We start from the raw sequence: 20807 nt of genomic DNA, 5'->3' as shown, positions 1-20807 counted from the left end.
TCATCTAACACTCGGTATAGTTGAGATGCAGTGGTAGATGAGAATGAACTGCAGCTGCTGGAGAAAAACCCTTCATAGGCTCTTGTTAGACAGGTGTGGTGTAATCTAGAGCACCAAGTTACACTGGCTGCATTCAAGTGAAGTAGAACGAAACTTGGAACAGAAGAGCACCCACCTCCCTGCCTCTTGGCTCATTTCAAGTTGTGCTGTAGTTGGCTAGAGGGACACAACCTGTTCAAGCAGCACTGCCTAACAAGTTGCTTGTTTGGAAGTGCACAGCTAAAAGAAAGACTTCTGTAATCATGTTTGGGTGGAATATCCATTGGAGGTGGTGGGACTTGAATGAATCTCTCTGAAAGCAAGGTTCAGCATGGTCCAGCCTACAAAGGGAATGCTTTGTGCTATTTGTGACCCTGCAACTATGCGGTTGTATGAACTGGCCTTGGATGACAAATGAAGGTAGGAAAACGTGCTTGGTGGTTTCTCCTGTTGGCATCCATCTGTCTCAAGGGACAATGGAGTGTGCCTCCAGAGGTGAAGTCAAACGGCTGCATTTGCAGCACTGAGTGACCTCCCCAGGGCACAAGCCTTGGCAGTGTGTAGGGAGGTCTTGTGCTGCCCAGACAAAAAGACCCCTCTCTGCTTCACTCATGGGGCACAAAGGAAAGCAGGACAATATATGTGGCACCAGCTTGGTGCCAAACATATTGAACTGGTGGCTTGCATTGATTAAAAAATAAACTGCCTTTTAGGACAGTTTTACTAGGAGCAAATACAGCCATCCCCTTACTTGTGCACGATTGAGTCACATGCGACTGCATACATGCAGCATTGTGAAATAAATAAATAACACAATTCTAACCTGAAATGGTGAGTTAGAGCTGGAAAGTCCTTGTGACCCCCAAGGAGACACTCCTCAGAGGCCATAGAGTACGCCGGTGAGCCAAAAGTCCAGAAAAAAAGACTCCAAGGGCTCAAAATGGTGTGCGGACGCTCTCACTGCTGCCACGCTCTCCCACTCAACGACGGGGACTTCTTGGAAGATGGTGGACTAGAGAGAGCTCACTCTGAGACTCCCCCACGCTACCTAACAAATCTCGCTACCCCCACAAATGGAACCGTGCTAAAAACGCCAACAATGAGATTGGGGGTCGGCAAGTTTTACCTCGCCTGGGCCAGTTCATTCGAGATCCCTCTCTGGGCTGGATTGCGCACACACCTGAGCACACGTCCCTGTGATTTCCGCTGTCTGCGCAGATGCAATTTCTGGTGCCGCAGAAGCGAGTCCCCACATCGTGCTGCGCCAGTTTAGTGCAGTGCACGGGGGCTTGCCGAGCGGGCGGCTTGGTTTGGGGGTGGCTCATGGGCTGGTTAAACAACCCCCGTGGGCTGCTTGTGGCCTATGGGCCTTAGGTTGCCTACCCCTGAATGAGGCAGAAAAAAGAGGAGGTGAAAACTGTTAGGATATTTCCGCTCCACCTTAAAAGGGAGCAGGCTTTGTGAGTCACAAGAGTCTGCGTATTTCCTGTTCACAGGATGTTTCTGTTGTGTCAGTTGCTTTCGTTTCCTTCTTGTTGCCTGAGCAGACCGATGCAGGCGGTCATGTTTTTCTTTGTTCTGACCAACACTGAATAAACTGTAAATATGCTCTCCTGCTGTGCATCTCTCGCTGTGTGAATTCTGCTGATAGAGCGTGCACCAGCCTAAGAATGTGGAATACTATTTCTGAGGCTTTGTGTCGCTAATTGCTAATTGCTGATACTGTGTGTCTACGGGAGATCGATGGATCGTCCGGCAGCCGGCTTGGGGGCTCAGATGGACTCTGTCTCCCTGGCAGTATCCCAACAACAACCTGTCCTCTTGGAGGAAAAAGAGGAAGTCCAGCCACAAAGTGGCTTCAGCGCCAGCCATGCAAAGGGTAGGAGGGGGCAAGACAGTCTCCCTCCCTGCCCACCGCTTCCCTCTCCCACTCTGGACCCAACATCCCTGCCCTGTTGGGTGGGAAGCTGCAGTGGGTTCCCCACTTTCGCTTATGCACACAGGGCCCGTAACATACTCCCCGTCCCCCGGGAAGCTTCCTGTTGTAAGAGAACGGCTGGGTGACAAGCAGTGGTGGGAGCCATCAGCTGAGGAACCCCCAAGAGAAACCCCAGAAGAGGAAGGCTCAGAGCCCAGGGATTGGTGATGGGACACCGAGGAGAGTTCAAGGAGTGGAATGCTGTTGGGTCAACAGGATTTAGTGAGCAGGGCAAGTTGGTGACAGCGAGGCTGGAGCAGAGGAGGCAGGCAAGAGGCTGCAGAAGACGACAGGGAGCCTGCCTCTCCTGTTAGCATTTGTAATGTATTTCACAAAGTAAAGATTTATATTCAACCATTTATGTATTCAACTATTTTTGATGACAAATAGCTAACATCTACTGTGACAAGCTTCCCTCCCCCTTGTCTCCAAGGACACGCAGAGTGATGCGTAGGCCGGAACAAAGATTAGAGGTGCCCAGATGCAGTTTGAGACTGCTTGGAAACATCTGGCAGAGAGGAGCCTTAGAGGGGGTAGAAGGTGGGGACAATCAGTCCTGGCAAGACCTACTCAAAGAGTGTTGTTGAGTTTATGTTTGTTGCCTTGAGTAAAGTTAACTTCACTAACAACTGGCTCTGCTTCTTCTGGCCTGCAGTAAAGACTGCAAGCAACAATTTTCATGATAGCAACATTAACAGTATTGCAAGCCATATTGTGTAACAATAGCTGTATTGCAGTATTAGCATTTTGCCGTTGTAATCATGGCAGTCTTGGGTTCTGTATGTTTTTAGCCTTGTGTTTCATGTTGTGACTGAAGACGGTTAAGATCTCAGGGAGTACCGCTGCCAAATGTTTTAAAAATAGGGTCAGAATCACTGGGCATAGAGCATCAACATTCAGCACCAGCCCCTCTTGTTGCCCCTAAAGCAAAATCTTTCCATACCATCACCTCCTCCCCTGACTACTTCAAATGGTCTAGATCAGAATGGGGCAAGAGTAGAGAAAAGGCCATCAAGGTAGGCTAAAGATGCCTCACCCCCATGATAAATTCAGGGTGGGCTTTCTTCACCTGTTTCACAAGACAGGTGTCTTATAGCAAGAAAGCCTAAGAGAGAGAATTTCCTTTGCTGTATGAATTAGTGATTCCAGTTTCAATTTTCACTCAACCACAAAACTCATTAGGCAGCCTTAGGCCAGTTGCCACCTATCAGCCTAAACTGAGGGAGGCAATGAGCAGGGGAGACATGGCTGGTGATGTTTTGAAAAATGAAAAGCTCAAAAAATATAAAGGTGATGTATTTTTATGTTGGGATAGATCCACGCTTGCACCAATGGTGCTATACAGCACCTGTATTTCAGTGCCTAGAAGGGGGATGCAGAAGAGCTCCATGTTCCAGTTCCAGGGATGAGCTACACAATCCAAAGAAGAAAGAGACAACTAGACACACAGCTGGATTGTAAATCTTTTTATTAAAAGAGTTGTCTCCCACAGTAGTTAAAGCTTTGGCACTTACAGTATAAAAAATAATCACTGATCATAATTATACCAAATTCCTCTGTCAATGGTGTACTAAGTGTCTTTAATATATTTTCCTGTTAAAAAAACACTGAGGGGGAGGGGAGGGAGCAGGGAAAGGAAGAACAATGTTGATAAATAACAGTACGAGATACAAACATACCGCTAGGGAAAGAAATTAGGATAATTTAGAAAGATTAGGACTGTGCATATTTTTAGATATCACAGTGATGGGGTTTGCAGTCCCTATTGGTAGCTGCACAATTAGATGAACACAGAACTTTGGATTTTCATTCATTCCCTATGGCAGGAGAGCCCCTCCCCTTAATCCCTTATGGATACTGGTTGCTGAGCAAATTATGAGTTAGTATGAGTTGTCTTCAGGGAAAATACTGAATGGTATTGAAACACTGAGCAAAAGAGAAGACAGTATACAACTATCCTTTGTGAAAAGAAGTCTTGAGACGCTCCAAGAGTGGCCTCCCTTGGAGAAGCTGTGAGTTGAGCAAAGCCGAGAAAGGCACTCTGGCCACCCGAAGCAGACCTGCTTTCCTCTAGCAGCATTCTAGAGTGGATGGTCTTGGCAAGAAAGACTTTCCTTGGCTGGTGTTAGTCTCCTCGTCGATTTGGCGTCTCTGCTTGTAGATGCAAAGGGTAGAAGCACTCAATGGGGCAGTGAACATTCTGCTGGAAGAAAGGAGGAGGAAGGAAATCAGCTCAGCAGGTCTAGAAGGTGGAAAGTATCTTGCATCTGTTGACATTTCACAATGCAAACCCTTAACAGATGAATTGTGAGGTGGAGGGATGGGCAGCAGTTCTGCTGAAGGGAATGGAAATGTTCCTGTTCCATTGCATTCATCAAAGTGATGGCTGTATTGGTTTCCCTTCCTTCTGCCGCTAACCTGGACATGGTCCAATAAACACACTCACTCTTGACACAAACTGCATTCCAGTCTTGTTTCATACCATATCATACCGTAGGATATTGTGGGAAGTGGAAGCCTGTGGCAGTCAGACTAGGAACGTTTGATTAGTCATCACATGAAAGTGGTTTAGAACTGTTTTAGGCTGGCCATGCAGATGACTAACTTATTCTAAATATTTTGGGGTTGGACTAGAAGCACTTGATTCTGAAGCTAAGCATCTGATCAGTCTCTTAGATTAGAAACTGCTGGGAGACCCATGAAGTCAACAGAAGCTGCCTGTCTATAGTGGAAGACTCCCAGGAATTTGCATTCTTGGTAACAATGGTGAGCAGTGCTGAACAGCCGCTGCTGTCAGATGAATGGGGCTTCTATACTTACAGTATTTGAAGTTTGTTGCTGTCTCTGTGAGTACTGTGAATAGGTGTGACCAGGAGAACCTTCAGGTGAGAGCGCAGCACCTGGTCTACGACAATTGTCACAACGCCAGCCCTTTAAATAAACAAACACTACATTTTAGCATGAGCTTCTGAATGGAAGATGCCATATATATCAAATTTTTCCCTGCAGAAAAGTGGCATACACAATTGTTTCCCATCGTATCCTAAGGGAAAAGATCATCAAAATGAGAGGTTGATTCACTAGGTATCATGGGTTCATTCATACAGGTAAATTGTTACTGATTTTAAGTCAATGGGAACTCACTGTGTATGATTACAGTCTTAGTAGGCAGAGGAACTAACAGCATTTTAAGGTCAAGGTCGTTTTAAGTGTTTTCAGTATAGGCTTAAATAAGTTGCATGAACAGATGTACTGATCATTTTAGGAAATAATATTTCAACAACTACAAAAGCTATCTGAATGAAAGACATGTTAGGAGACAGGAACAGTACTGTGTCACCTAGGCAGCTCTAAACAGCTCATCCACAATGCTGCAAAAGTACTTGTTCTGAAAGTAACATTAGTATTGGTAAATCAGATTTCATATACTGAGCATGCCTGTAAAACCGGGCAAAAATGCATAATATCACATGTTTATTTCTGCTTTAGGCTCCCCTTTAACAATTTCATTTGTAGTGCTTGTTACTGTAGAGTCACTTAAAATGTAATGAACTCTGTACCTGAGTGGGCATTATCCACAAAATATGTCCAGATTCTGCAAGTTTGTCACATCTCCCCCTGCCTCCCCCCACTCTCTCACACACACCATGCTGCCTATTATAAGTCACAGCACCGGTATTAAAATGCTTACCTGCTGTCCTCCATAGCAAGTACAGGAGCAGATGGCCCCAAGATATTCCTTCTGCCACTGCTCTCCTACATGGTACATTTTGCCCTCATCATAGCAAGTTGCTTCATCTACAAAAAAAAGCCAAGGAACAAGCAATTCTTTTAATAATTGGCATGTACTTTGCCACTCGGAGGGCAAAACATCTCAGCTATTAAATCCACCTTAACAGTGCCAACCTATACCAGGAAGATTCTTAAGACAATTTAGGAGGTTATCTCCAGTGTGGTATTCATCAACAGGTTAGCAGGATGTTCAGGTTTCCTCCGACCTGCCAGCCTGTGGAAAAGAGGAGGAGGGAAGAAAACCTAGTTGAGTACTGCTGATTTATGGCTACCAGCATTGGCAGTAGGGCCATGAGTTGCCAGTGCTTTCCTGTAAGAGGGAGCACCTAAACCGGGCAGAAACTTTATCCTGATGGCAGGAACACATTTTTCTTGCCTTTTGTGGTATAAAGAATGAACAACCCTTTGCAGAGCACCCTCATTGTCAGTTAAACACTCCTGTAAGAAGAATTGTCCCAGAGGACAGGAATCGGACCCCAACTTTTCATTTTAATTCAGAAAAATAAATCACTAGAGGTGAATTCAGAAAAATAAATCACCAGAGGTGGCATTTAACTACGCTTAACTCAGAGTAGATCCATAAGTCTGGCCCATTAATTTCAATGGATCTACTCTGAGTGAAACCCAGTTGAATAGCACCCTAGATTTCACTTCTAGGTTATTTTGGGGACAAGCACAAGCAGCAGGAATGTTGTTTTATACATCAAGAAAGGTAATGTCCATACGTACGAGGTTCGCATTTGAATTCTCCCTTTCCATTCCCAAGGCAAGTGCAGCTCATCATCTGTCCGTTCTCTCCTTGCCGGTCCCACTTCTCACCAATCTTATAGTTCACAGCATTGTCATGACACCACTCTGAATGAACCAAAGAAACGACAGATCAATAAGGTGACGCTGAATCCACACTGAGCCCTGTCTGACAATGTGTTGGTCACTTGATGTATTCTGGGGCTTAGGGTCCCATAGACAAAAGCCTCAGATTGGTAGAAGGAGCTCTTTACAAAGAACAATATTTCAACAAAAAAGAGCTCTTATTCAGTCAACTGGCAGCTAGGCACAGTTTGGAAGTAAAAGGGGGCCTGACATGTTTAGTATCCATAAAAAATAATTCCTGTTATTGTTCCCAGGTTAACAGTCTCCGCCTATCCAAAAAATAATTCTAGGGTGTTTCAGCCACATCCACCTGCTGTTGGTCTCCTCATTACTGTGATTGCTATGTGAGGCTGCTTAAACCATCACTTATCCCAGGGTGAGCTAGAAGCAGTTGATCTTGCTAAGGGTTGAGCAGTGCTTCACCACTGGAACATATTATGAACATATTTAGAAAGTGAATTGGCTTTTAAGATTATTTTAGAAAGCTCTAATGCTGCTAGGATACATATGACAAGGCTGGCAATGAGGGCTATAACTTGCAATATGATCAAGACATAGTATTTCGGTTTTATCAAATTGTCTTCAAGTTATCAAGATTTATTTAGTTGTTGATTTGGCTGTCAGTATCTGTAAATGTGAAGCACACACAGAAGAGGCAATGTTCAATTAGGTGTCTTATTTTATCTTGGGGAGAAACAAGAATATAAGTGTTTGGCATCAGGGTAGTCAGCTGGTAAAGTCCTGCAGCAAACAAAATACTGAACTTTAATTGGAAAAAAACTGGTGTAAACCAGAATTAATGACAGCTCTAGCTGGATTATGTTTTATGGTTTAAATCCAACAAATAGCAGGGTCACTTATATTTCACAGTTAATAATTCCAGTCCAACGCAGGGCCAACTGTAAGTTTTTCCCTCAGCTTTTGTTAAGGGCAGATATTTAAACATCTCCTGAAACGATAGGCATTGCGGATGTTTTTTGAATGTGCTGGACCCAGTAGAACATATTCTTTTATACTGTCCATTGTACAACCAGCTACGCAAATGTGTGCTATCCCCTTTTCTGGGTTGTCTAACATCACAGCACAATGAAAATGGTGGTGTGTTAACCAGGGCATTTGGGTGTTCCCTAGTTTGTCTTGTATTTCTTGTGTCAATGTGGGTTTGTTGTTTTTGTAGAAGCCTAGCAGGCTTTGGCTTGCCAGGTTTTTATCTGGAGGTTTTGTGCTGTGTGGTGGAATAGTGGGTAGTGAGCCAGGGGGGTTAGTGGGAATGGGGTTGGGGAAAGTTTACCTGCTTCTTCCTTCCATGCTTTAAGCATGGTCTGTGTGAACCTGTTTAGCGTTGTGGGATTTGTTTGGGAGGAATGGGTATGCCATGGTGGGGGTATTTTCGATTATGTCTCTCTCCAGGTGTACCCATTGTTTTGTTTCATCTTCTAGAATGCATGGGATTATGTGGTGCACTTGGTTGGCGATGTAGTATAGTTCTGTGCTGGGGATTCCTCACCATCCTTCTGAGGGGGGGGTGTAGGTATTTGGGGTTTATTGCCTCAAATTTTAGAAATGGAGCCAAATAAATTCAAGAAGCTACTCACTTGAAGAGTCACATCTGAAGTGTCCACTGCCAAGGCCTAAACATTGGCACCAGAGTTTAAATCCAGTTTCAGACATTCTTTCCCATTCCTCCCCAACAGAGTAGAAGGAGCCAGTGAATGTATCATAACATGAGTCATCTGTTGGTTGGTTTGATGTTCCAGGAACTGGAAAGGACACAGAATGAAAAGTAGTATGACAACATGCAGTACTTCTTAGCAAACAATCCCCCCCCACACACACAGTCAAAATGGTGCCAGTAAGAATGAAGTCTCCATGCAGCGATAAATAGCACAAAAACCTATCTTAATTATCTTTGTTCAGATAACGATCTGGATTTCATTGCTTAAACAGGCTTCCTTTCCCACTAAGATTATTTGAATATATAACTCAGAGGAAGCAAAAGAACAGGCAGAAATGTATGCTGAAATATACACAATTGAAAGAGGAGTTTGAGAGCTAGAAGGGTGCAGTGGTTAGAGTGCAGTAGTGGGGAGATCAGGCCATGAAGCTGGCCAGGGTCACTTTCTCTCTAACTAACTTCCCTGGGAGGTTAAACTGGCATGTGGCACAGAGACCCCTATGCATGCCATCCTGAACTCCATGAAGGATTAGTGTGATACAAGTGTGAAATCCAGCCAAACAAGGACACCATAGTTATCAGCGATCCTAAACCAAGGTTATTACACAAAAGAAGAGTGGAGCCCTTCCCCCAAAGTGCTTTCTACTTACCGACATTGCCCACTGTGACCACCTCTTCAAGGACTTTGTGCCTTTTCCTATTTTTAATTGCTTCCACTATGATGTTGTAGGTGGCACCTCTAGTAAGACCAGTAAGTGTAGCACTTGACGATGTGCCAGGAACTCTGAGCTACAATTTGAGAAGATGTAGAAACATGTTGAATTTTGCTTTCTTGAAGAATGAGACACTGGCTCTGAAATGGCTGTATATCAAGTTGATTCTCTAGAGAGCAGGGTTCTGGGGTCCAATCCAATGAGGATATGGCTTCTCTTTACCCAAATAGAGATGAGACAAATCGACTTCCGGTCAGCGCCAGCGATCGTAATGGCGGATTTCCTCTAAACACCGGAGGAAATCGGCTTCGTGGAGCTGGGGTTCTACCGCTACGGCGAAGCGGGGACCCGAAAAAAATCACAGGTGGGGAAGCCTGTGAACTGTAGGCTCGGCGGGCTCCATTTGTGCCCCCCCCCCCGCTGCAAAGGAGCCTTTTTAAAGGCTCCGGAACGGACCGGGGGTAAAGGGTGCGGAGCTGAGAGCCGTCTACCCGTCTCCGCGAAGCGAAGCCGCACAGCCAGGATCGGAGAGCGCTGATTTCTTCTCTGGTTAATCGGACTCGAAAACAACTACCCGTGAGTAGGAATTTGACACTATTTGAAAGAAAATTTTTTAAAGAATTCGGCCGAAAACGGGAAAGGCAAAAAACAGGAAGTCTGTCTTCCCGGACTGTTAACAGATCAAAGTAAAGAGACTTCAAAGCTGAGACTTTTTCGGGAGGATTTTCGGGAGGATTAAAACCCAATATCTGAAGAGAAAACTCACCCCACTGTTAGCAGGAACAGTGGAGAGATATTGAAAGATCTTAGACCTGCAAAGAGAGGAATTTTTTAAAATACATCTGCTGACTTTAAAACTTGGGAACGGACTGCCTATGACAGAGAAGCCGATTAGAGGGAACTGTCAATGGAGAATGGAGTTAAAAGTTTGATTTAGCTCTGCAAAGGATACAGTAGCTGGGAAAGGAAAGCAACATTTTGGGACTAAAAATTTGATACTAATTTGACACTAAGAAACGGGGGCTTTTTGAACATTATTGGCTATAAAGTTGCAATAAGAAGCTGGCCTGAGACCCCTAGTGGCAACTACGTTGCAAAGACACTTTAGACTGCAAGTTTTGCTGTGGGAAAATTCCTATTCTACCAAAACAAATTCCTTAAGTGTGTGACTGACCTTGGGAGTGCATGTGAGTGTTATGGCAGACAAAGCAGAGTTGACACAGGACAAAACTACCAGGTCCGGAAAACAATATAAAGTAGACACTACTAGAAGGCCCTCAACGGGGGGTGTAGTGGGCACAGCAGGAGCTGTTGCCCCACAGGCAAAAGTAAAGGTTATGTCAACTGATGAACTGTTAGCCCAAGCATTGGGTAAAATTGATGCATCTCTGGAGAAATTGGCAAACAGAGTTGAAGAGACAAATAAACAAGTGGCAGAGGCCTGTGCAAAAATTGAGGCGAACACCGCCAGCATTAATTTGAATACCTCAAGTATAAATGAACTAGGGAAAAAGGTGAATTCTAATACACAGTCTATTGAAAAATTATTGGAAGAATCGGCGACAACCAGAAAACTTGCTGAGGAAGCCAAGGAAATTGCAACTGCTGCCCAGGAACAGATTCCACCGGTACATAAGAAATTTGAAGAGTATGATTTGACGCTGTCGATGATAGATCTTGAAAGAAAAGCGAAAAACTTAAGAATAAGAGGCGTGCCAGAAGGTGAGAAAGATAATTTGGTAGAATTTCTTACAAAAGAATTTACACAATTTTGGCAAAAAGACCTGGGGGAGGAAGAATTCACTATTGTGAGTGCTTTCAGACTTGGCAGAAGGCAAGGAAAGAACAAAGCAAGAGACTGTCTGATAATTTTGAAAACTAAGGAAGAAAGAGATAAGATACTGAACCTACACTATCAAAGAACCCTGGAAATTGGGGACACTTACGTGGAAATCTTCAAAGATATACCTAAACATATCTTGGAGGTAAGGACCCACTATAGAGATTTGGTTGCGTTGTTGAGGAAAAACAGAATAATTTTTAGGTGGGAATTCCCCCAAGGCCTATCTTTTAAATACAGAGGAAAGAAAATAAGAATAAGGACAGTGAATGACAAGGACAAGTTTTTGAAAGATCACGAAGAGGACCTGCAGAAGGAAGTGGACTCTGCTGAGGACGTATTGACGCCAGGACAAGGACTTTTGGAGATTGCAAATTTGTTATCTGGACGCTCCGGCCCAAGGAGAGACAAGCCACCGACAGAAGAAGAACAACAACTTGGTGCAGTAGGAGGGAAAACCAATTAACTAATCATGTCTCTGCAACTTTTAAGCTGGAATTGTAATGGATTGAACTCCCCTAGAAAGAGAAAAGAGATATTTTATATATTAAAGAAAGAACATTTGGACTTGATTTGCTTACAAGAGACTCATGTTATGAGGCTACACAGGAAAATATTGGTAAATAAAAGATTAGGGCAAGAATTTATTTCGTCTGACAAAGTCAAAAAAAGAGGAGTGGTGATTTACGCTAAGGAGAAATTTTCACCGAAATTCATCCTCAAAGATGAGCAAGGAAGATATTTGGCTATTGAAATTCAGTTTCAAGGGGAAAAATTTTTGATAGTAGGTGTGTATGCACCAAATGAGGGGAAGTCGGAATTTTTCAAGAAGTTGCATGAGACTTTGATGGACTTTATGGACTACAATATAATCTTGATGGGGGACATGAATGGAGTGGTATCAACTAATATGGACAAGGCCCAAAAACAGGTAGTTACCAAAGATGGTAGACTACCAAAAACTTTTTTTGAAATGACTGATAACATGGACTTGATCGATATTTGGAGAACTAAGAACCCCTTGGAGAGAGAAGGAACATTCTTCTCTGAAGCCAAGATGACATGGACCAGAATTGACCAAATTTGGATTACTAGAGGAATGGCTCCAAAGATAAAAAAAGTGGAAATCTGCCCTAAAACATGCTCCGACCATAACGCTGTAAAGATGGAGATGAAGTCAACAACAACCGGTACCTTTAGATGGAGGATGAATGACACCCTATTTAGAGATGAAGAAGTATACAACAAGGCCCAAAAGACTTTAAAAGACTATTTTGAATTAAACTTGCCAACAAATGTGGAGAAAAGAGTAATCTGGGACGCAAGTAAAGCCGTGATGAGAGGGTTTTTGGATACAACAGAATGCATTAAAAAAGAGAAGGCAAAATGAGAAAAAAGATAAAATTTTGGAGAAAATTAAAGAAGGTGAGAAAAAATTGAGAGCCAAGCCGAAGTCACAAGAGATTTTGAGAGAAATAAAGATCTACCAAACACAATATATGGAACTGATGAAATAGAATGGAAAATTAAACAAATGAGACAGAAGACATTTGAATCGGCGGATAAATGTGGGAAATTACTGGCATGGCAACTGAAAAAAAGACAAAAACTAAATACAATCACAAATCTGGAAGTAGAGGGAAAAGATATAAACAACCCAAATGAGATAAGAAATTGTTTTCAGAAGTATTTTAAGCAATTATACGCACAAGGGCCACAGAATGAAAGGGACATTGATGGATTTTTGAAAACAAATGGATTACAAAAAATCTCACAGGAAAGTAAAGCATTGTTGAACTGTAAAATAACAGATCAGGAGATAGAAGGTGCCATCTTAAATATGCAATTGGGCAAATCTCCGGGACCGGATGGACTGACTTCCAGATATTATAGATCCTTGAAGGATCGGATAGTACAACCTCTGAAGGAAGTCTGCAACGAGATTTTGGAAGGGAAAAAGGCACCAGAATCGTGGAAAGAGGCTTACATTACACTTATACCGAAAACAGAGACTGAAAAGACCCAACTTAAAAACTACCGTCCCATATCCTTATTAAATGTGGATTACAAAATTTTTGCTGACATTTTGGCTAAGAGATTGAAAAGAGTATTGATTGAAGAGATACATAAGGACCAGGCGGGCTTTCTGCCGGGAAGACATATATCTGACAATTTGAGGAACGTAATTGACATCTTGGAAAAGCTAGATGTGGATATAAATACTAAAGCTGTTCTGATATTTGTGGATGCGGAGAAAGCCTTTGATAACATTTCTTGGAGTTTTATGAAAAAGAACCTACAGGGTATGGGGGTAGGCCAAGGGTTTGAAAATGGTATAGGTGCAATATATTCTGAACAAAAGGCCAAATTAATTGTAAATAATGTGGTTACGGAACAATTTAAGATTGAAAAAGGGACACGACAAGGATGCCCAATTTCCCCTTTACTTTTCATATCGGTCCTGGAGGTTTTGCTGAACATGATCAGAAGGGACCGGTTGGTTAAAGGTATACAGGTCGGAGCCAAACAATATAAATTGAGAGTATTTGCAGATGATCTAGTTTTGACATTACAGGAGCCAGAATCTAGTACAAAAAGAGTTTTAGAATTAATCCAAGAATTTGGTCAGGTGGCAGGATTTAAATTGAATAAGACCAAAACCAAGGTTTTAGAGAAAAATATGACATTGTTTGAAAAAGAGAAATTCCAGAATGAAACAGGTCTGTCTGTGGTGAGGAAGGTGAAATATCTGGGGATTAATATGACATCTAAAAATGGGAACCTATTTAAAAATAATTATGAGAAATGCTGGTCAGAAGTGAGAAAAGATCTTGAAATATGGTCAAACTTGAAGCTTTCCTTGATGGGTCGAATAGCAGCTATAAAGATGAATGTATTGCCTAAAATGTTGTTTTTGTTTCAAACATTACAAATTGTGGACAAGATGGAATGTTTTAAGAAGTGGCAGAAAGATATTTCCAAATTTGTCTGGCAGGGCAAGAAGCCTAGGATAAAATATAAGATTTTAACTGATGCAAAGGAAAGGGGTGGCTTCGCCCTGCCAGACTTTAGACTGTATTATGAGTCAGCAGCATTCTGCTGGTTGAAAGACTGGCTGCTTCTTGAAAACACAGACATTTTGGATTTAGAAGGTTTTAACAATGTCTTTGGATGGCATGCATATTTGTGGTATGACAAGGTTAAAGCTCACAAAGCGTTTAAAAATCATATCGTTAGGAGATCTTTGTTTAACGTTTGGATTAGATACAAGGATTTATTGGAAAATAAAACCCCAAGGTGGTTGTCACCAATGGAAGCGAAAGCTCAGAAAAAACTCAATATGGAGGCCAGTTGGCCAAAATATTGGGAAATTTTGGAGCAAGAAGGAGATAGACTGAAATTGCAGAGTTTTGAGAAATTAAAAAATAAAGTCCGAGACTGGCTACATTATTTTCAGATAAGGGAGGCATACAATTTGGACAGGAAAATTGGCTTCCAGGTGGAAAAATCTAAACTAGAAACAGAAGTGTTAGAACCTAAAACTAAAATCATGTCAAAAATGTATAACCTGCTGCTGAAATGGAATACACAGGATGAAACGGTTAAGTCAGCTATGATTAAATGGGCACAAGATCTTGGACATAACATTATGTTTGCTGATTGGGAACAGTTATGGACCACAGGTATGAAATTCACGGCATGTAATGCCTTAAGAGAAAATATTATGAAAATGATATACAGGTGGTACATGACCCCAGTCAAGCTTGCAAAAATATATCACTTGCCCGATAATAAATGCTGGAAGTGTAAGGAGGTTGAAGGTACATTCTCTCACCTTTGGTGGACATGCCCAAAGATTAAGGCCTTCTGGGAAATGATTTATAATGAAATGAAAAAGATATTTAAGTATACTTTCCTGAAAAAACCAGAGGCTTTTCTCTTGGGCATAGTCGGCCATTTGGTGCCAAAGAAGGACAGAACGTTTTTTATGTATGCTACAACGGCAGCAAGAATACTCATAGCAAAGTACTGGAAGACTCAAGATTTACCCACTCTGGAAGAATGGCAGATGAAGCTGATTGACTATATGGGACTGGCAGAAATGACCGGCAGAATCCGCGACCAGGGAGAAAAGTCAGCAGAAGAAGATTGGAAGAAATTTAAGGAATATCTACAGAAATATTATAAAATTAATGAATTTTGAAAAGATGTTGGATTGAACTTTGATGGTCTCTAGCTGTTATGATAAAGATAATGGGGATTATAATTGTTTTTGTTATGAAATTTAAAAAAAGAAAAAGGTGAGTGGAAAATAAGGTGATATTTTAAAAGGAATGTTAAGAGAATAGGATTTGCTGAATAAACAAATTGAATTAGAGAACAAGAAGGGGAGGTATGAGGAAGTCAAAGAAACATGTGATTGAAAAAATGTTACTGAAACTGAATTGTTTTTAATATTTTTCTTCTTTTTTTCTTTATGTGTTTATATAAAATTGGAAAATCTAATAAATATTCATTAAAAAAAAAAGAGATGAGACAAATCTCCCTTTTTCCAGCACCTTTCCCCCTTCTTTTACAAATGCAGTGATGTGGCTACCTAGATCTACTCAAGTTGTCAAGAACAGGGTGAGATTTGAGGAGCCAATTTACTGCTTGGCCACTTTTTGATGTCACCTTCATGGCGAGGAGCTGCCACAAAGTCTTCTTCCTGTGTAGCTCTAGTAATGTTGAAAGAGGAGCTCACAGTGAGTCTCTTTCCCACACCAGCATTTGTCCCAGTTTTTTGCAGGAGTGATAAGCCCATCCTGTTTTTGACAAGGCATTTCCTATCCAATAGGACAGAGATAAGGAACCTGAGTGGCCCCACCAGATATTGTTGGACTCCAATTTCTATCAGCTCCAGCCAGCATGGCAAGTAGTCAGTTATGACAAGTGTCATAATCCAGCAACTTCTGGAGAATCACAGGCTCCTCATTTCTGCCTTAGACCAAGAAAAAACCCTCTTCACAACCATGGATTCCCATCTGCAGCAGCAAAAGCATGTTACTTTTGAAGTATTCAACACATTTCTCCGGTATCTTAGCTCTCATTTCTTCTATCTGTTCTGTAGTCTCTCTTCCCTATAGCTCTACCATTACCCTAGCAGACTAATTAGCTGCCTGCAATGACTCATTACATGACCTATTTTCCATTACTACACCTTATGCCAGGAATTTCCTCCCTAAATGTGTATTAATGCCATTTCTCTGCTTTCCTTCTCCTTCATCCTCAGGACCGCAAAACCTCAAGGACTGCCTCTCCCCATATGAACCAACCTAGACCCTGTGATCATCATCTGAGGCCCTTCTTTGTGCACCTCCTCTGAGAGAGGTCCAGAGGGTGGCAAAACAGGAATGGGCCTTTTCTGTCGTGGCTCCCCATTTGTGGAACGCTTTCCTCAAGGAGGCTTGCCTGGTGCTTTGGTTACATATTTTGAGGCAAAAACATTCCACTTCTCCCAGGCCTCCAATTAAACCACCTATTGCCTTTTAAACTGGGGGGGGGGGTATTGTTTTTGTTTGTTATGACATGTATTTTTATATTGTAAACCGCCCTGTGATGTTCAGTAGAAGGGTGGTATAGAAATTTAAATAGTAGTAGTAGTAATATCCAACTGAGATTAAAGTAGGTGTAACTTCAATGGGTACATTTAACCATTACCTTTAGCACGCCATCCCTGTTTTCATCATTGTCTTTATTAGATTGCAAATTCCTTGAGAATGGGGTCTTGAAGACAGTTTGCCTATGAAACTTGGTAAAGTGCCAGTGAGGGCGTTATCTAAACAAGCACAACGGCAACAACACTTTCCCAGAATTACCACTACATTTTAGAAATTAACAAAACCAAGTTACCTCTACAGGCTCTTCCTCGGCACCAACAGGTTGACAAGAGATAATGTATTCCGTGGTCTCTGAATAGGGCGTCCAAGAAATGGTTGTCTGAGAAACTGCTTCCTGGGGCCTCGTGTGATTATTCTTGGGCAGAAAGTTGTGGGGATAATAAGCATGTTCATCCACGTCTGGTAGGTCTCCAGGCTGTACATGTGGCCTACGCCCCACTGGGGTGGTGGCAGTTGTAGGGGTCCGAGACCCATATACTTCCACAATGACTTGTTGGCCTGGCTTGCTCAGTATAGTCTGCTGACCAGAAGTCCCTGGAAGTTGGATACCATTTCCATTATCATGCGGGTTGTTGGTGAGGTAAGGCGTGTTCTCCACAGTGCTGGGCACATCCAGGTTCTCTGACACACCTTGGCCAGAGTGTGGCAGCGTTACTAGCTGGGGAAGCTCATCTAGCCAAAGAGAGGTTAGAAGCAGTCAAAGCCAGGTTCTCAAGCACCCTTCAGCAAGCGCTGCTTTCACTGTGAAACAAACTAAGCAGCTGCTCCAAAAACACTGCCTAATTCAAGCAATTAAACGTTAGCAGCATTCTCAAGGGTGCTACATGGTCCTGAAAAGTCATCATGCAGTTTCTCTACAGAGGCTACTTAGAGCGCTTCAGCCAGAAGGCAAAAGCATGTGCCCACAGAACTCAAGATGAGCCAAAGTGATGACAATTTTTGTACCTTTGAGACGATCCCCTATGAAGCAAAATAACCTTCTTGCCACAAATTATCTTTTGCTGAATGAATGAATAAATGGCAGGACATTTCTATTCTGCCACTCTTCCACCATGGAAGGCAGTGTGTACATGACTCTCAACAGGCTGAGTCATGTACCCTCAAATTACGTCCTGGGACCACCATATTCAGTTCCTTTGATGTAATTTCAGATAAAGGCGAGAAATGTTATATACTACATTACTCCTTACACCTATTTCCAAAATCATTTAGCTTAGGATGATAACACCTGAACTCCCCTCTACTTTACAACTACTTACCACACACTTCAAAGGTGAATCTGGTTTGAAACTAACTGCGTTATGTCAATCATCCATGACTGAAGCTCTTGACTCCCTTTCTTCTGAGAAAAAAGCAACTCTTGTGTCTTAATAATGTATGAACAAGTCACTCAGACTTGCATCAACTGATATCTACTAGTCAATATAGATTTCTCCTTTTGAATCTATAAAAAGCTAGATGGTTTACAATCCAGATCAAATCAAGCATTTGTAGGTTCCACTGATTTACACTTAAGGAGAGTTAAGCAAGTGCTTACCTCTCACCAATCAAATTAAATGCTGAGGATGCCACCCCATATACTATTGAATGTTGTGAAGCTTAATTTTGAGCAGACATGTTTAATTTGGATTGGAGTGTACCCTCAGTTTCTAACAGATTCAGAGGTAAGCAGCAATATTAAATCAACCATCTTAAAAGTAGGAAACAGGAAAGACAAAAGGTGAAAGGAGGTTTGTCAACCGCAGCCAAATCTATTAAACTGCATTAGTACTTTGCAGGTCAGGATTACCAACTTATCTGAATATATGTATACAGATTGATGAGTGTCTCCACTTGTGTCCAGATATAGAAAGGAAATTTTAAGCAGTGATGTGCCATCAGTTGTGTGGCAATGGCATTAACTGAAATTCAAAACAGAACTGCACCTAGCTTCTTTTTCGGGCTCAGTAAGATTGAAGGTGTTTTACCTGTTTTTGTCCTTCCAATCAATGGTTCACTCTTCTGATTATTCTTCACAGCAAATACATAGATGACATATTCTGTTCCTGGCTCCAGACCTGACAAAGGATTGGCAGAAGCCCATTTTTAAAAGGAAGCAGTATTCAAAAGAAGCAGTATTCAAAGTCGGCACAACAGCTTGCAGTGCAATCTTATACATGTTTACTCAAAAATAAGCCTCGTTGTTTTTCATGGAGCTTACTACCAGATAAGTGTTTATAGGTTTCTAGTTTTGTACTCTATACACACACTGCTCCCATTTACTACCATCTAGTTATTATTCAGATAGGCATTTATCTTGCCAGGATAAGGTTTTGCTGGTTTAACTTCTTATATTTTAATATGATTTCTCTGTTTTTCTTGTTTTGTTACTTTCATCTCTCTGTTATTTAATACTGTTCATCTGTTGTCCTGTTTAAGTTCAGATCTTGTAAATGCAGTCACAGTGGAAAGGTGGGAGATACATGTTTCTAAATAGATAAATAGATAGAGGCAGGCTTCAAAAGGTAAGAAGCGCTAATAAGGTTCATATTCTGAAACAACTGAACCAAAGTGGTCTATTGGCCTGCTACATTTTAGCATGGCCAGGATATGGTCCCAGACTGTTGCTATGCATGTAGGAGCAGGCTTAGTTCTCAACTGCTCCTATTCAGGTCTTTGGGACATAATGCACTAGTGACAACAGGCAAAATTGTTGAGGCAGGGTCAAAGGTTGTCATTACCAAACCCCCCCAACCCACCCGGGATGGTCAAGCAAGGAACAGGCTTACCCCACCTCTCAGCTGAACAGCTGACGTCTTTGGGGAGGGGTACATACCTGTAATAGTGGCCTCCGTAGTACCAGGGCGGGGACGAGGAAGCACTTCCCTAGGCTGCCCCCCAGCCTGCTCATATTTGATGATGTATCCTGTGATCTTGGCCCGGGGTGGCTGCCAAGTGAGCAGCAGGGAGTTGCTTGTGGTTGTAAGGAAGCGGAGGTTGGAGGGGGCGTCAATGGCTGAGGAACAAATAAAACCATTGAGTGCATGTATTTTAATATGACATCATATCCCTCAAGGGGGAAATACAGTTTCCATATGTTTCAGCTACAAGTCTGAGAACATTCTGCTTCTTCCCCAAAGCCCAAGCGGCAGGAAGAGAATCATTGCTGTAACATGCCACAGATGATTTACATGATCAAAGGAAAGGAAACCACCATTTCAGTTAATATGAGTTTTTATAAACTACCCTTACCAGTGGAAGCATCAATCACTACTGGGGAGCTGCGAGCATTGCCGTTCAGGGTGTAGATGTATATCTTGTAGTCAGTGCCGGGCTGCAAGCCTGTGATTCAAAGTGAAATATTAAAAATAAAATAAACCTTGCTCATATAAAGTGCTGTTCTGAACAGCATTGCACCTCAAGTCAATAAAAACATGTTAGCAAGGGCTTCCAAGGAAGTTGGCTGACAAGCCCTAAGGGTGGCATCACCATGAATGGCGGGGATGGGAATTAGGGCCTATTGTGCTGCTTCCTATTGAAGGTGAGCAGAGTTTTTGTTGCAGACATCCCTGCTGCATTCTGAAATCATACTGAAAAGTAGTGGAGGTATGGAAAGGAAGAGCCAAAGAGACTCAGACTCGGAGCCTGGGCGCAGATGGGACGATGGGCAGTCACAGAGGTGGTGTGAATAAGTTCACATACCAGTGATAGTGTAGGGTTTAACATCAGGGCCAATTGTTCGTTGAACAGGATTTTGACCATTCGATGGGACAGCTTCAATATGGAAACCAGTGATTGCCTCAGTCTTGGTACGCCAGACGACTGTGATGGTCCTCTCTGTGACATCTGTGACACGTGCCCTACGGGGAGGGCTGACATCTGCACATACACACAAACACCAAAAGTCAGGCAACCGTCCGTTAGCACAACAGTCTGCTAGTACCACAGTCAAACACAGCTGTTTGGAAGACTTAAGGCTGCAGACACACTATACCTTTAAAGCACTCTACACATATTTCTTCTCTCAAAGAATTTTGGGCACTGTAGTGAAGGGTTGCTGGGAACTGTAATTCTGTGAGGGGTAAACTACAACAGTCAGGATTCTTTGGAGTGGGGGATAGTGCTTCAAATGTGCTTGCAAACATGCAGTCTTGCAAACATGCATTGAGGCAAATTCCACTAAAAGGCCGCTTTAGAACTATCACTTATTTATACCTCCAAACCCAATCTGCCTAGTTCTCACTCAGGATTAGAACCA

At 42.4% G+C, this 20807-nt stretch overlaps 1 protein-coding gene across 8 annotated transcripts in view; it reads right to left on the bottom strand.

The window, feature by feature from the left end:
• Positions 1–3468: 3468 nt before the first annotated feature.
• The window catches only part of FN1 (fibronectin 1), a 78689-nt gene continuing 61350 nt past the window's right edge, over positions 3469–20807 (bottom strand). For 4 of the 8 annotated variants that reach the window (XM_053364369.1, XM_053364388.1, XM_053364398.1 and 1 more), the window contains 11 exons: positions 20252–20428; positions 19802–19891; positions 19386–19565; positions 18538–18627; positions 16803–17242; positions 9008–9146; positions 8278–8442; positions 6539–6664; positions 5709–5815; positions 4838–4948; positions 3469–4220 (listed from right to left, as the gene is read on the bottom strand). In XM_053364369.1, the coding sequence (XP_053220344.1) occupies positions 4143–4220; positions 4838–4948; positions 5709–5815; positions 6539–6664; positions 8278–8442; positions 9008–9146; positions 16803–17242; positions 18538–18627; positions 19386–19565; positions 19802–19891; positions 20252–20428 (1703 nt within the window). In that variant the 3' untranslated portion in view covers positions 3469–4142. The remainder of the gene's footprint in view (positions 4221–4837; positions 4949–5708; positions 5816–6538; positions 6665–8277; positions 8443–9007; positions 9147–16802; positions 17243–18537; positions 18628–19385; positions 19566–19801; positions 19892–20251; positions 20429–20807) is intronic. The other 4 variants (XM_053364377.1, XM_053364405.1, XM_053364414.1 and 1 more) reach the window with 1 other exon arrangement.

Source organism: Podarcis raffonei, chromosome 1, assembly GCF_027172205.1.
Source record: "Podarcis raffonei isolate rPodRaf1 chromosome 1, rPodRaf1.pri, whole genome shotgun sequence".
NCBI lineage: Eukaryota > Metazoa > Chordata > Lepidosauria > Squamata > Lacertidae > Podarcis > Podarcis raffonei.
This window is presented reverse-complemented; position numbering and strand designations above follow the sequence as displayed.